The following is a 16442-nucleotide window of genomic DNA, read 5'->3' as shown; positions in this document are numbered from 1 at the left end:
TGCGTTTACTCTCCCCTTTTTTCAACGGTACATATGCCTGCGGACATCCCTCGCGCTCAAAGTCTTCCTTGGGAATATCCTTGTCCGCATGCCAGCCATACATCGTTTCAACCGCAAATCCGTGGGACCCTTTGTAGAATGAAAGGACTTCGATCGTTTCGCGCATGTAGTTGTATTGGAAATCCTTCACCCGCAAGAAGGCCTCGATGTCTGAATACTCGTGGCCGTCTTTGAAAACAGTGAAGCCCGGGTCGAAGAAAATCTCGGCAGCTTTGCGCTGCTGTTTTGCTTCGACGAGGGAGACATATCTTGCGTATGCAGCTTCGTCCATTATGGTGGCGGAGGGCAGGAAGGAGCCAGAACGTTTTGCAAGCCTCTATACAAGCGGATGTATCCTGGTAGGTAACGAAGATAAGGTCGCGATAGTCTCAATAGAGCATTGCTTCGCCCATAATATAAATGAAGGGAGAGCCTTCGTAGACAATGTTGAGCTAACTGAAGTAAATGTGACGTTCTGGCTACTCGCTACCAATTTGGTTAGGCACTTAATAGACCCGGCTACTATGGAGATCTTCCTTGCGCCTCTTAACGATGCCCTCTTTGGTAAAGCGAATCGAATAGACCTTATGTAGCCGTGGCAGATGCGTTTTCCTGCCACTTGGAGATAGCTGGAACCCAGAACCTCTTTTCGATATGAGTATCCTCTAAAGGTATAAATTTTCATTCGTTTGTTGTCTGTGATCTCGCCTATCATCCGCTATCTGGCCCGGACTCCTGGAACGAGCCACTTCGATAGCTCCTATGTCGGAATTCTTCCCACCAGCGGCGGGGAAGACCCCCCTTACTCACGGCCTCGGATATGGACGGTCACGCCATGAAATCCTGGAGTCAAACTTTTCTCTCCAGAACCGCACAATCATTCTAACTGGAGGTGCCCGTGGAATCGGATTACACCTCCTACAGACGCTAGTTGCAGCTGGCGCGGATGTTTCCTGTCTCGATTTGTTGCCAGGGCCCCCGGCTGAAGCACTAGATAAACTCAAATCGCAAAGCGAAGCAGAATCTTCTGTTATCTCGTTCCATAAGTGCGACGTGACGGATGAAACGGCTGTGGAATCAGCCATCCATGGAATCCAACAGCAAGCATTGAATAGGCAGCGGCCGATAAGAGGGTTGGTCCACTGCGCTGGACAACAGATTGCCGGAGAGGCCTCCAGCCTCCCCGGTGAGGATTTCCGCCGTGTAATAGATGTTAATATCACGGGAAGCTTCTTTGTTGCGCGACAGGTGGCAAAAGCTCTGCGAGACACCCAGGAATCGGGCAGTCTAGTCCTGGTAGGGTCTATAGCTGGCCACGCAGCGAATCGGGTGGGTGCCCAACTACACGAAACCCCTGATTTCGATCTACAGCTGAGACATCACATTGATAAAATCACAGGGAATATGTAACTCGAACTACAACTCCTCCAAGGCCGCAGTTATCCAGCTGGTTCGCTCCCTGGCACTGGAGTGGGGTCGGTATAACATTCGAGTGAACAGTCTCTCGCCAGGTTTCATACGCACTGATATGACAAATGATCTGCTGGTTGAAAGACCAGAATTCAACGAGTTGTGGATGGCTGGGGCGATGCTGGGCAGACTCGGTGAAGTGGATGATCTTGAAGCTGCTGTTCTGTTTCTTTTGGGGGAGGGATCTCGCTGGATGACTGGAGCGGACTTGAGGGTAGATGGAGGCAATAATGCCTCAATGTGAGTTGTGTGTGTAGCAAGGTCTCCTAACTTAACCGTGTAGAGCTCGTGGCTACTGGGGAGGTGGAGCGTGTCGTGGTAACTGGACAGAAGAACAAGCCGGACTCTCCTACATTTGCCATATTGGGAAAGCTCGTCAACGCGCGCTAGGAAATGACTTTGCTTCGAAGCTAGAAGCTACTCAAGTACTCGGATATGTAATTAGTTTGAGGCATAGGTCAATCGGCAAGCTTGGCTTCCTGGGGGGCTGTGGAGTCCGCCTGCCTCCACCTCTTGCAGTAGGGATATCCGTTATCTGTCACCATACGAGGCCGCAAAGGGATACTCGGTGGCACGCGGTATATAGATTTCTGTCTCGACCCCATGTTCAACCAATGGAACTGGGCACTTCTCTCGAAAAGCCATACATCTTCCTGCTACTTCTTGCTATCTCGTTATGTTTCATCGCCGACTCAGTAGCCTCACATCCGGTCATATTCACATAACCAGCCAAATAATAACCCCGAGATGAGCTTTCTGGACAATACCCACCCTGGTGGAAGCAATGCCGCCAGCACTAAGCTTCAGGAGCACTTCCAGCTTTGGGGGGTCGTAGGCGTCATGGCTTCGTCTCAGGCAACCTGCATAGTTATTGGTACCTTTCTCTCCCTCATCGTCGGAGTTGGTGGCCCGCCGGCCTATATTTGGGGCTTCATAACGACCGGCTCCCTCAGCTACATGGTGATGCTTTCTCTAGCTGAGATTTGTGCCGTTTACCCATGCTCCGCTGGTCAGATATACTGGAGCGCGATACTTTCGCGGGGCCGTCCGAATCGCCTTGCGAGTTACAGCTGTGGATGGATCAGTGCCTTTGGGTGGTTCTTGTATACAGCAGGAACTAATATGATGATTGCTAACTTCATTTGCGCCGTCATCATGGTTTACTACCCATCCATGAGCTTCGAGACCTGGCAGACATACCTGATCAATGTCGGCATGGGCATTCTCACCTTTCTCTGGAACGGGCCGTTTTTCAAGCTCTACCAGAGGTCAACTACTGGATTCACCTACATCTTCACTCTGGGCGCTCTCTTCATCTTCATCAGCTTGCTCATCCGGGTGTCGCCGAAACAGTCCCCTCGCGATGTTTTCCTTCATATCATCAATGACACAGGCTGGAGTAGCGACGGCATTGTCTTCCTCATTGCGACTAGTTCCCTCACGTCATGCCTTAGCGCCTTCGACACGGCCACTCATCTCGCAGACGAAGTACGGGATCCATCCCGCACGCTACCTCTCGTTATGATCGGCTCTACCACAATCAACTTCATATGCGGAATCGCAATGACGATAATGTACATGTTCTGCGTGGTCGATATAGACAAGTTGTCTGACCCAGTGGAGCGGAATCCCCTGGTGCAGCTACTGGCCGATTCCCTACAGAACGACACATTGATGATGATATCGAGTTGCATCGTCATCATCGCCATGACCTGTGCGGGAGCCTCAACGCTATGCACCGCTAGCCGGACTTGGTGGGCTTTCGCGAGACTGAACGGTACACCCTTTCCCTCTTGGCTGGGAAAGATCGATGACCGAGTCAACCTCCCAATGAATGCACTGTACACCTTGACAGTTCTGGGATTCATGTTCACCGCAATAAGTATGGGCTCAACTACGGCTTTGAACGCGGTCATGGGCGGCGGAGGTGTCTGCGTCTACCTGTCCTACGTGTTCCCGCTGATACAGTTGCTTTGGGCTGGCAGAGATGTCCTACCATCCAACCGTTATATTAACCTTGGGCGAGTGGGGTGGGTTCTGAATGTCATCAGTGTGACCTGGATTATCTTGAACACGATCTGGCAGTGTTTCCCTCTATATCTCCCCGCTACTGCCGGTTCAATGAATTATGCCGCCTGTATTATTAGTGGAATTGTCTTACTGGCAGTGGGGAACTGGCACTGGAGTGGTAAGCGCCTATATACAATCCCTGAGTGGGGTGTTTCCGAAGGCGTTACTGTTTCTGAAGGGGACCAGCCTACGACAACTGATACTAAGGAAGATGTTTGAGCTGCGTTAGGTTACCTGGATGAGTGACACTGTGACATATTTCTTCTATAGGTATCTCAATCATACCACGTTGGAGACAAGTAAAAAATAGCACCGCGATCTATCTCAGTTGTAGTAAATCGAAGGCCCCTCCACGGTTGGCTGCAGCCAGCGTGTTGAAAACCGGTTCCGGTTTCATATTCATCTATCAAAGAGATTTCGCATTTTGACTTCGTCTGCTGCGCACCAGTTCCCATGAGGGCCAATATCCTGTCCATCCCATGAATTCCTCACCCGTCGTGGCAGCAACTCGGCGGATAGCCCTTCTTCGTCGATGGCCTATGCAGCCCCAGGCCCCTCTGTCGCCGGCTTTCCATCGCAGGTGGGAGGAAAGGAATGAGTACAAGAAACAGTACGCACCCGCCGGATATCACATGATAGCCGAAGAATCTAGTTTTGTTGGCGAACTTACAAGGCGAGTTTCGGTTGAGGTACGGTGGGATTGAGCGTCTGTTAACCATAACGAGCTGAGAAGGGCGACTGTGTTGGCGGTACAAGGTAGAATATTGCGGGCAGTGAGGGCATGGACTTGGTAGGCTTTGCCCACAGATTAAATGCTAGTTGGAAATCCACAAACTCCCTCGCACGGAGAGAGATGGCATTGCATTGTCTGTTCTGATACCTCTCCGGAGGTAAAATGTCACGCTATGTTGTTTTCGGCTGTATTAGCCTACCGCAACTCTATGTAGGAAATGGGGCCCCGGTTTCGCTTTCTCGCGGTGAAGCCTCTGCAGGAACCATATCCGAGGCCTCTTCGCTGCGCAGATGTCGTACATATGATATAAACGTTTCCTTTTCCTCCTCCTAAAGAGGCCAAGTCAGACCCTATTCATCTTCCCTGATACACTCAAGATGCTTCCCCGAGAAACGAAATGTTGGCTTCTAAACCATAAACCTAACGGGCGGCCTACTTTATCCGGTGGACGAGCAACCTTCGCTCTCAGAACCCGTTCAATACCCCCAATTGGAAAGAATGAAGTCCTTGTTAAGACTATTTACCTCTCGAATGACCCCGCCCAGCGCATGTGGATCGATCCCAGTTCCAGCGCCGACCGTCTGTACGTGGCCCCTATTGAGCCCAACCAGGTGATGGCTTCACGAGGCATAGGAGAGGTTCTTAGTTCTACAACGCAGGGGGTCAAGATAGGCGATCGTGTTTTAATCGCCAACATCGGTTGGTCTGAATACGCTGTTGTGTCTGAAGACAAGGTTACTATATTGGAACCACTACCCCGTGGCCTGAGTGACACGCATTATCTTGGAGCCTTGGGGAACACGGGGTTAACGGCATATTACGGGTTGGTGGTCCAGAGTGAGGCCGCCAGGGCAGATACAATTGTTGTCTCCGGTGCTGCAGGCGCAACGGGGAGCATGGTCGTTCAGATAGCGAAGGGAATCATCGGTGCCAAGCGTGTGATAGGTATTGCAGGGAGCGAGGAAAAGTGTCGATGGGTAGAGAGGATTGGGGCTGACAAGTGTAAGCTATCATTCTATCTGCGTTCAGTTTTATGTTCTCTGAAAGAAAACATGGTTACTAACGCACTTATAGGCGTCAACTATAAATCTCTGTCATTCGCGAAAGAGCTACAAGACGCAGCACCTGATGGCGTAAACATCTACTTCGACTGTGTGGCTGGGAATATCCTCGACGCAGTTCTCCCCGTTATGGCTCTCCATGGCCGTATTGCGGCCTGTGGCTCAATATCAGGGTATAATGGGGCGAACGCCCTACGACTGAACAATTGGTTTCAAGTCATCACAATGAGGTTGCGTATACAGGGGTTCATCGTCCTCGATTACTATGCGAAGGCCCACGAAGCCAGGGCGGTCCTAAGGCAGGCAATCGTGGATGGGAAATTGCATCTCGACGCTGAGAGTGAAACGGTGTGCCCGGCCAATTTCGAAGACATACCTGAGGTTTGGCTGAAGCTCTTTGAAGGCGGAAATCAGGGAAAACTTGTGACGCATTTGCAGTAAGGTTGGGGGGTACTATACTGGATTAACTGTCCCGCGTATCCTAATCAGCTGTGGTTACCTGCTTCCCGGATTTCATAGATTGTTTCCTTTACTATTGATACATAGATCTAGTAAAGAAAACGGCCTTCTGAGAGGGCGATATATATATCAACAATATAATGCAAACAAACGATATAAAACATAGAAGAGGTAGTGAAAATAAATAAAAACAGGTAGCGGGTTGTAAACAGGAACCCTCTGGTGAATCCGCAACTGGCATATAACATCCGACTTGAAAGAGTTGGCGACCTTTTTAATATGCTCATCTTGAAGCACAATAACCCCCTGGTAGGAACGCAGAAAGCCCTCGAACAAGTCGTTTCCATTTTGTTCATTCCCCGCTGCTGCTAACACCACTTTATCAGTGGCAATAAAGTCACTCCAAAGATTCTCGACCCGAAGCAGCTCGAAAATATCACCGCCTCGTTCACTATTCCTCATCGCTGCTACCACTATATCTTCGTCGACTTTGGCACCGTGTTCAAACAGGCTGAGAAGTGTTTTTATTTCCACGAATTCCTGGGCCGCTGCAACTCTTGCAACCTCTTGAAGATTCGAGGCTTCTCTCGTGGGATGTTGGAGCAATACCCTGATATATCGAGCACTGTGCTCAGGGTTCTTCACTGCAGCCATAAGAATATTCTCCGTGATCTTTGCCTGATCCTGGGCTTGATGAAGTATTACCTCAAGGATGGGGCCATTTTGCCATATATGGGGCCGGTAGGTCTCGCTGGTAAGAGGCTCGCCCGTCCACCACACTGGGTTCCCTGAGATAGCTGCCAGGATGTCCTCAGAGAAACACACCTTAGTTGGGTGGTAAGCTAAAAGCCATTTGAGAATATGATTACCCAGCTTGTCATTGCGTGCAGCATTCAAAACAACCGTGGGTGTCATTGATCCTAGGGTTGGGTCATAATCCGCGAATATTTGCATCAGAGTCCACCCGTGAACTTCATTCTTCGCAGCTGCAATCCAGGCTTTCTCGGAGAGCGATTGGCGTGTGCGTGACAGTAGATGGTTTATCGTAAGGCAAGCCGTTTTATGCTCATTGGATATAGCATGGAGGAAAACATCCTCTGTCAAATGGCGGTCATCTCGGTCAGTGGCGAGCTTCTCCAACAACGATATAGTGGACCCTGTACCTCCTTTGGCCATGATGTAAGCAATAGAAGCAGAGCTAAATCTGATCTTCCGGCTCTTGAAAAGAAGGCTGCGGTTGATTAGGGGCTTCTCATCGTCCTCGTCCCATCGGTTGCTTTCTGGACGGCCGAACAGTTTCCGGATTAAAATAGAGATGTCCTTGGGGTCGTTCTCATTATCCGATCGGATCATGCTCTCGGTCACAGTAAGGCTGAACCCGGGCTGCTCCAAAAAGAACTGCAAAATTACCCTTCTTTCTGCGTTCTTAACAATGGAAGTCTTGATCTCCTGGATCCTGAGTAGATTGCTACCCCCATATTCAAGCACAAGTTGAAAGGAAGAAGGGCAAGAATTGGGGTTTTGCAACAACGCTATCATAACCCCTTTGAATACCGATATCCGGCTCGAAGAGCCAGAAAGCAGTAGCCGAAGAGTCCCATAGCTCTCTTGAGAGCTTCTTGCTGCTGCAATAAGGACTTCCTCTGTAATCGGGACCTTGCCCGGAAATAGATCCATCAGAAGCTTCACACTTCGCATACTGCTGGATGCAGCAGCCTTGGCAATGGTTTCCGTAATTTCCACGTTTTCAAGGCTGTAGTATTTGGCAATTATCGTAAAAAGGACCTCGCACTCTCCGGCATTCTCAATGACGGACAGCAGAATCTCTTCTGTCAGTCCCGTGGGGTCATATGAGCAACGGCGTAACAAACATTCAAGCAAATACGCAGAGGTGCAGTACTTTGTACTTGTGTCTTGGTTCGTTTTCAGGCTCTCCACGTCGCTTTCATCATCTGACACCTGCGGTTCAGTATCCCAGGGTGCACGACTTCCAAGTAATTCCATGAGACCAGAACTAGAGTCACTGTCATAAGACTTTTCTGACTCAGACCAACCTGCGCTGCCCTCCGAGGACTCGTCTGATTCATCAGATTGATCGTCGGCTATGACCTCAGCATGATCAGGCGTATTTGTCTGCAGGGCAGTCATGACAACCCTTGGAGTAAGAGTAAGATCATCTCGGTATTCATTGAAGAATGACTGGATAATCTTCACGTTCTTTGTGGATATAATAGACACCAAGAGGGATTCGTCGACTAATAGCCGACCTTTGGTGATCTTGAAGAGCTCATCGGCGATTCCAGAACCAAATACCTCCAGTATTCTTTTCAAAGAGGATGGGTGAATGGGGTGAACAAGCGACTCGTGTTCAAGTAACCTGCGCAGGATGTTCACATCTGGACGAGCAGCAGCAAAGGCATCCACGAGTTGTTCTGTCACGACCAATGGCTTGTGGTAATTTCTCAGGCACAAGTCGAGTATATCAGAGTTGTTCGTGCGAATTACCGACGACAAGACGCTTTCTGAAATAATTTCTCGACGGCCTGCCTTTTCGATAACCTCTTTCCAGTCCCGGAGACTGAGATTGAGGCGCCTCATGTCGAGGTTCGTGAATTTGGAGACTATGGAAATCCACATTTCCTCGTCAATAATCCCAGACATAGACTTCAGTTTCAAGAGGTCCAAGCTGTCCCCCGGGTCAAGATGCTGTAGAATTCTTTGCAATGCGCCACGTGCTATTTTGACTTCGGGCTGTCGCAACAGCTCAAAAGAGTCAGATTGATCTAGTGCTCCCTTGGATATCATTTCTCCTGTGATTTCCATTGCCTGGGAAGTCAATACTTGGAGCATAATTTGCTTGCCAACCCATTGACCACTGCATGACTCGACCACGGCCCTGATCTCCTCTGATGGACGCTTACTCTGTCTCATCAAGGAGTTGAAGGTGAAGGGATCAATATCCCTGATCGTGAGCTGGATTGCAGGTATAAACAGCGGGTCGTAAAGGGTTGGGTTGCAGTACGGGAACTTGAGGGGCCATCTGCGAGACAGGTACTTTGTGACTCGCAATCGGACTCTCGCTATCAAATTGGGTGTGATGGTCGGTAGCCTCCCTCTGTGTGTTTGCAGGATGAAATTAAAATGGGGGGCCAGAGTGTAGAGTTCGAAGAGCCTGAGGAGATCATCCTCGTTGAAGACGACAGGGACTCCACGTTCAATAAACATATTCACTATCCTGAATGCCTGGTCTTGCAGAGTGGCGCGTTTCCAATGGTGAGCCATATTGTCGGCAAAGCACGTCTGGAGCCCTACAAAAAGGACGTCCTTTGCTAATAAACTTTCCAATGCGATCGCATCGTTTTGACGATCTGTGTCCATTATCTTTACGGATGACTTGGACAAATGGTCAAGTAGAATGGTAAAGACACGTAGACCCTGCCCCAGATTTGTGGCTACAGCAAGCAGGACGCTCTTAGTTGGAACGACAGCACTGCGCTGTAGAAGGAGAGTGACGACATCAGGCCCATGTTTCCCATTTGAAGCCGCAGCAGCAAGAACCTCCTCTGTAATAAGTGAGTTATTGCCGTGTCGATCGAGAAACACTGCAATGATTTTTTCGCTGAATCTTCTTGCTAGAAATGGCAATGTATATCTGGAAAACGGAATTGGATCGTCAATTCTATCGAACAGGGCAAGAACAATTGGAGGAGAGCAGTGCTCGACAATACCATCCACCATGTCGGCGCTGATACAACCACCGAGGCGAACCTTCTTGAAAAAGGCTAGGAATTCCTCAATATCCTCAACACTGTCTTCACCTTCCCCCCTGGCGACTCTCGCCTCAGTTAGGGTCTTGAAAAACACTGACGTCAGCTGTACGTGCCTCGCATGCTGAAATAGGGCTGACATATGATATGATCTGTAATAGTCTTTCATAATCCCTGCGCAAATAACGGTCTCCGTGATGGGGATCTTCCAGTTTGGCCGTGAAATTAGCAAATGCATGTCTATCTCGTGATCAGGTCTGGCAAGTATATTGCACAATGCAGCTTCAGTAATGACAACGTAAAATTTGGCATGGTTCATGAGTGCTTTTATAGCACTGTAGTGCTTCAAGCCCATGACGGTAGTTTTTGAGATTATAAGCTCCTCCTCAATCGTATGATGACAGATAGTCTCCATCAGGCGCTCCGTGTATTCGTGAGCGAATAGTTCTGCCATGCACTCTTCGTCTGCAATGATTCTGTCTCCTCGTGATACCATTAGTGTCAGAGTCTCAATAAAAGACTGCAACTGGTGAGTATTAAACGCCCGAAGTCCAGCTCGAATGGCAGGCTGCGTGATGTGAACCTGTGTCCGTGGTTGGCGAAGGAGCAGTTTGAGCAATGGCAAATTGTGGCGATGGGGTGTTCCAATCATCTTGGCTACGGTAGGCACTGTGATCCGAATTGAACTAATAGAATGTGTATTGAGATATGCATTCATCAGAGAATATCCATCATCAGCTGCAGTAATAGCATCAAAAAGAGGCTCGGTCATCCTCATAGAAGGGTCAGTCAAAGTCTGTTTTAGAGAATCGACTTTGAAACATCCACTTTCAATAATAATGGCCAGTTGAGAAGGCGAGACCCGTATATTTTGATCCATCAGTAATCCATGCAACGTATCTTTACCACAGGCTGAATTGAATATGAGCGCCTGAATCAGATCAGCCGTGAAGTGAAAGTCAGTTCCCGTCCGCCTGATCAGGCGGTCGACGGTGCTCTGGTCATACCAGCGCAGTATAGCATATATCCCATTATGTGTTACCTTGATTCGGTTGCTGCTAATAGAGAGGAGATCTTTCATAGCGACATCACCGAGTCTCTGGATTCCCAGACCCCCTCCCACAAGATCTTCGTTGATGAAGACCAATTGAACATCATTCCTGGCCAACATGAACTCGACAAGCTGCCGGGAATGGGTTTGGTTTCTTGCGCTGCAAGCTACCAAGCGTTGGGATATTGTTTCCTGGGGAGAAGTTGACTCGAAGAGATGACAAATGGATTGGAATTCCAGTCGTGAATTTGACAAGGCGCCTTCTAGGAACGATTTGGATGTCACATTGCTATCAAAGAGTTTGGCATGGATCCACTGAAAGGTATCTTCAGAGATCTCACGCGTAATCGAGCTCCACCAAGTCTCATCAAACGTCCATTCTCTCGACTGTCTCAGAAGCATATCAAGTATAGTAGTGGAGTTGATGCTGTTGGATAAAGCAGCCGCAATCATGTTGTTCGACAGGCCAGCGATCGTATACTCCTGTAGCAAAAGCTCTACCACGGCCGCATCGCAGAGACCAACAATTGCAACTGCAGCTTTACATGTTATACTCCGTTTCCCTTTGTTCTGGGAGAGAAGAGTACGCATGATTTTGGAATGATTACGATCGTTCTCAAATACCTCAATCACAAAATCATCGGTAATTTCGAAGCAGCCGTCGTTCCTTGACATCAGCAACTTGAATGACTCTTCATCTGCTCGCGCAAGCGCTCTGATGATGGAAGGGGTGACCGTGGAAGTTTGCCCCATTCTGTCTATGAGGATACAGAGCATCTCTCTGTGGCAATGCCCGTTTCTCGACGCCGCAATAAGAATACCCTCCGTTACAGTCAGCGGTGTTTGCAGTCCGTTCAGCACTGTAAGCAGGTCTGACGGGTCAAACCGTTCCACAATTATTTTCAAAGCTTCTTCATGGAATGATATCTGGCGCTGGTCTTGCTGCAATAGAGCCCGCGCTGTCGGCTTGCTCCAGAACCGGAGTATCAGCTCTATCGCGCGCGGCGTGATGTGCAGCTTGTCTCGTGGATGACCCAAGGCCCACTGCAGGATTTGATTCCAGGAACTGCTGGCATGTCGCGCCCCATCAGCCCCATAAAGATCATGCCTCCCTATTTCCATCACTCCACCGTCCCGATCCAGCAGTGCTTGGACATGATTCAGACCTTTCTCCTTCTTGAAAATGCCACCCCAGCGACCTATTGATATATTTGCTGTCACTCTGTTGGTGTGCTCCCAGACATAATTAATAACTTCATAGCTGTCGTTGAACCGCATGAGCCTCTCTATGACCTTCTGCGTAAATGGAATTGGTCCTTCCCAGTATTCTCGTAGGCTCTCCATCACTGCAATACAGTGACCCCCATTTTTCAAAGCTGATGCGAATAGTTTGGACGTAATGTGCTGCCGGTTCTCTCTTCGCTCGAGGATCAACGATAGTTGCGCACCAGTCAGGTGTCTACAACAAGCAGACAGAATACGGCTATTCACAACATTTGATTCTTGATTCTCGACAAAGATAGCGCGTGTCATATATATAGCAGTTTCTGGATTGAGAGAGTTGAACGTTAGTATGTCGTCGCTGCTTATATCGATTCCAGAGCAATTCTGCAGGAGTAGATGAGCACGATCTTCTCCGGCTTGTGCTACCTCGTTCAATGTCGTGGCTGAAACCCTTCCGTTATATTGTCCCAGAAGAACTCTTAAAATGGAAAGATTCCATGCTGCCGCGTATATTATGCGCTCTGTTATTAAACCTCTGGTGGCTCTAGACGAGAGTAGAAGAAGAGTCATGTTATACCCGTTTGCACCGTTCCTAACTGCGCTCAGTAGCACCTCTTCACTCAATTTTGTGTCACCCGCATCAAGGTTGAGCAATAGTCTCATGGGCTCCAAGTCGCTGTTGCCTGCCGCTGCTATCAGTATGTCGTCATCCAAAGAGCTCCGAAGCTTAGGGATTTGCTTAAGAAGACTTTGCAAAATCTCACGACCACATATGGGGTTTCTGGCAGCTTCGACCAGGTGCGAATGGCTCCAGTTCGATGTGTAGGTTCGTGGATGTAAAAAGAGCGCGTCAATTATCTGCGCCCCTCGTTGCGTGTTCTTGATAGCTGCTTCCAGGACATCCTTGAAGATGACCATCGCTCCTGATGCATGTTCTAGCAGATGGCACACAATCATTTCATGGCCCCACGTAGCAGCCAGTTCTAGCGCGGTCTCGCCCTTCTGTGTGAGAAAGTCGGTGTCCAAATATTCGGTCCTGTTGTATCTGTCCACTGAAGTGGTCTGCAGGACATACTTAACGAGTGGTAGAATTCCCCATGTCGCAGCAATGTGAAACGGGGAAGGCTTTGCCCATATTTTGTAGGTTTGGGAAGCAGAAAGGCGCAACCACCAATTCTGCCACTGAAGTGAGTTCTCTTTGAAGAACGGTTCCTGTTTCTCGGTGATCTCGAACTGCTCTCCCGCAAAATGTGCGTGCTCCGGCCAGAAACGAGTTGCATAGGCGAGTAGGCTAGCATTGTCAGTATCTTCAGTATCGTCAATTTTCTCATCTTTGCGGCCGGCCAGCTTCGAAACCACAAGTGGTATGCCCACAGACTCCATGCAACAATCGATACACCTATACGCCAGAAAGGCATGTGCAGCCCAAAGGCCAGTGCCACTGCTAGACCTGTCGTCTGCAAGAAACTCTTTGACTGACTTATGTAGCAATGCAACTTTATCGTTTGTTTCAACAACCAGAAGCTTGCAATCCTCGATGGAGCTTCTCATTGCAAGTAACTGTTCTTCCTCTCTTTCCTGTGCATAAAGCTGGCAGGCGTAGGCTAATTGCAAGATACTAAGAGGCTCCAGAGAAACTGCCACGACATTGATAATACGAAGAATTTCTTCCTTTCTCTTGGGGCGAGCCTGAGCTGCCCTTTCGAGCAGCTGCCCATATAGACTCCTCAGGCCACCAGGTAATTGCTCTAGGATTTCTATGATATCCGCCCGAGCAGCATCTTTCACTTCCTCCATAGCCAAAGAGACCCAGAGGAAGGTATCTTCGGCTTTTTCCTGAATAATGCGACGAACTCTCCCCTGCATCTCAGCGGAAAATCTCTTCTTCTCAGTCAAGCAACCCACAGAGTAGTCAATGAACGCAGCAACATCATCTTTTCCCTCGGCAAACCCACCGATATCCACGTTGACGAAGCCCCCCAGATATGTTCTGATCTCCTCATACGGTCTGCTTGTAATGAGAAAATAGACGTGTGAGACGGCTGAATCATAATACGCCGGGTCGAAAAAGCTCTCAAACTTTCGCGATATCGCATTCTGTGACTCTGCGTCGCACTCATCAAGGGCGTCAATGACACAATAAATTTTCCCCTCACGCCACCCATTCAACAGTATAATGAACAATTTCCACAGATGGTTGAAAGAAGTAAATAGCCCCTTATTTTGCTCATACTGTTCCCTAACTACTTCCTGGCTTATTGGTCGATCCTTGATCAATTGCCAGATCAAACCACTCAGAACAGCGATTCCAGACGTGTGATTCTGGGAGCTGGAATCGCAAAAGAAATATATCACCAAACCTGCATCTCGCAGGTTTGGATCATTCTCCAGAGCTTCAGTAAGAAATAATGTCATCATGGACTTACCACTTGCCGGCAAGCCGTGAAGCCACAGAACGTTTGAATCGTCCTTTCCAGAACCCCCACGCCATTCTTGAAAGATGTTGGTTTTCAGCATCCACTCGCAGGTTCCTTTGGCCCTTCTTCCTTTTCGTTCTTGTAGGTCTTGCCTATGTCGAATAGGGTTGCTAAATGATAGGGCCTGAACGCATTCCTTTCGAGCATCTGAATACTCCGGTGACACATCATCTCTTTCGTGGTATTGAGGATATACATGCGGTTTCCTGTCCAATAGCACCAGTAAGCTTCTTGCACATGCTGCAGCGGTTATGGCGGCATAGGGCTGCCATTGTTTCTGCTTATGGGAGTCCGAATAGTCGCAGATTCCTCGAATCACCAGGCACGGCCATGAGTCCACCAGCCCGGCTGCTTCCATTTCGAAACATGATATTCCGTGCGCTTTTGCCAGGGAATCTCTCGTTCTAGCATCTTTAATGACCTGATTTCCTGATCCGATTGTTCCTGCATGGAGATGTGGCTCGTCACTTTTCCTTTGAAGTCTTCGCAAAATCTTCGTCTCATTACAACAGCTTGAGCAGCTTTGACTCAAGTCCGGATGGTCATATTCCGCCTCGAATAATTTGTCATGCTCTTCCCCAGGATATGCGAATTCTGTCAGTGCTATGGGATCTGACGCGATCGCTGCTTTCAGAGTCTGACTGATAGACAGACTACGGCCCAATCCGAGATGAGGAACTGCCTTGAGCATATTCAACGGGGGTTTGTTGAGTATCACCGTCTGCTCGAGATGGCCACCAACAGTTGTTTTTCCGTGGTCGTAAGCGACAATCCCTGTGGAATTTGCACCAGGAACAGCAATCACCACATCTCCCAGACGAACATCACCAGGACTTGGAACTCCCCCGCCAACCCCGACCATCAATCGGTATTGAATATTAGGGAAGCTTAGCTCCATCCTTTGCGCGACGTTCGCAGCTTGGGTTGTTCCATATATACCTTTCGGAAGGCATGTGATGACCACGTTGTGTTGGGCCACCTGCCCCAGCGTATACACATTGTCGTCGCGGTCGGCGGAAGGTAGCGTCTCATGGACCTCATCTAGTATCGCACACGCTGCTTTCAACTCGATTGGCAAAGCACATATCCATCCAACTGTATATTCGCGATGAGTACGCCCACGTCGAGCCATCATTCATTAGGTAGTGCGGGCAGCCCGGCCCTTCCTCTGCACTTGTCGAGGGATCATAACGACAAATGTTCCGTCTCGAGGCTGAGGGTCATGCAATTCACAGCCTCGTCAAACGTACGCGCCCGTATCACATGATTCCAGGCACTACTTCGTATTTGCATCCAGTCAGCTTTCAAAAAAAAAAAGAAGAAGAAGAAGAAGAAGAAGAAGAAGAAGAAGAAAAGAAAAAGAAAGAAAGAAATAGAAATAGAAATAGAAATAGAATCGAATATACCTACCTAGCCGGAATGTGACCAGTGCAGCAATTCGCTGTATTATTGAAGCTACTCAGAACAGACCGAGCGTGGTGGGACTCCAGCTTACAGTCTCGCAATGCTCATTGGCGCGGATTGACATTCGCCGCATGATCCTAGCGCATGGGCACTGATGAGAAAGTAAAGAAAGGGCTTCTGGAATAGCTTCTTCATGAATATTGATAGAAATGGTTGTTGTTGTTGAAGATGGAACTTCTGGACTCACTCCTTCCTTAATGGTACAGCAGCACGTGGCTTCCAGGCAGAACATTCAGGCGTCAAGGCACCCAAGCCACCTCGCTTCGAAAGAGTAACCATGATAATGCCTGTAACAAACATCATATAGACATGAGACTATAATCTGTCAATGGCTCTTTCTTCTACAGCTGGCTGGTGATGAATCTCCTTTCTCTGAGCTCATGGCTTTGCCAGATGTGGCAAGTAATTCTATGCTCGACTGCTATCCAGCCTACCTTATCTGACTTGATATTGCTAGAAAGCTGGATTGGGTTCTTCTACTTTTTCTTTAATAATGAGTCAGATATAATGCACTGGTATACTGTGTGTTTCGCTACTACAGCTTTAGTGTAACCTGATATCGATAAAAGCATATATAGTAACTATATAAAGTATATATAAGTCAGTAACTTGGGTGCGAAATAGGAG

General features: G+C 48.6%; 4 protein-coding genes across 4 annotated transcripts; 3 read left to right on the top strand and 1 right to left on the bottom strand.

The window, feature by feature from the left end:
* Positions 1-801: 801 nt before the first annotated feature.
* Positions 802-1753, top strand: ASPVEDRAFT_198756 (SDR family NAD(P)-dependent oxidoreductase; the record flags this gene model as incomplete). The annotated part of the gene is made up of 2 exons (XM_040809264.1): positions 802-1368; positions 1439-1753. 2 exons carry the CDS (start codon positions 802-804, stop codon positions 1751-1753), a joined length of 882 nt encoding a protein of 293 aa, XP_040671292.1.
* A 503-nt stretch (positions 1754-2256) lies between these two features.
* Positions 2257-3798, top strand: ASPVEDRAFT_138175 (uncharacterized protein; the record flags this gene model as incomplete). The annotated part of the gene is made up of 1 exon (XM_040807465.1): positions 2257-3798. One exon carries the CDS (start codon positions 2257-2259, stop codon positions 3796-3798), a length of 1542 nt encoding a protein of 513 aa, XP_040671291.1.
* An 891-nt stretch (positions 3799-4689) lies between these two features.
* On the top strand, positions 4690-5888 carry ASPVEDRAFT_894382 (MDR family NADP-dependent oxidoreductase; the record flags this gene model as incomplete). Its single annotated transcript, XM_040818611.1, has 2 exons — positions 4690-5314; positions 5387-5888. 2 exons carry the CDS (start codon positions 4690-4692, stop codon positions 5812-5814), a joined length of 1053 nt encoding a protein of 350 aa, XP_040671290.1. The 3' UTR covers positions 5815-5888.
* On the bottom strand, positions 5629-15966 carry ASPVEDRAFT_174562 (uncharacterized protein). The gene is made up of 2 exons (XM_040808758.1): positions 15762-15966; positions 5629-15627 (listed from the first exon to the last, which is right to left on the bottom strand). Exon 2 carries the CDS (start codon positions 15484-15486, stop codon positions 5962-5964), a length of 9525 nt encoding a protein of 3174 aa, XP_040671289.1. The 5' UTR covers positions 15487-15627; positions 15762-15966; the 3' UTR covers positions 5629-5961.
* Between the last annotated feature and the right edge of the window lie 476 nt (positions 15967-16442).

Source organism: Aspergillus versicolor (assembly GCF_001890125.1).
Source record: "Aspergillus versicolor CBS 583.65 unplaced genomic scaffold ASPVEscaffold_9, whole genome shotgun sequence".
NCBI lineage: Eukaryota > Fungi > Ascomycota > Eurotiomycetes > Eurotiales > Aspergillaceae > Aspergillus > Aspergillus versicolor.
The sequence above is the reverse complement of the archived record's forward strand: the minus strand, read 5'-3'. Positions and strand labels throughout refer to the sequence as shown.

What these genes read in the sequence shown, in the direction of transcription:
- ASPVEDRAFT_174562 (XM_040808758.1), bottom strand. Translation starts at nt 15,486, where the DNA reads ATGATGGCTCGACGTGGGCGTACTCATCGCGAATATACAGTTGGATGG.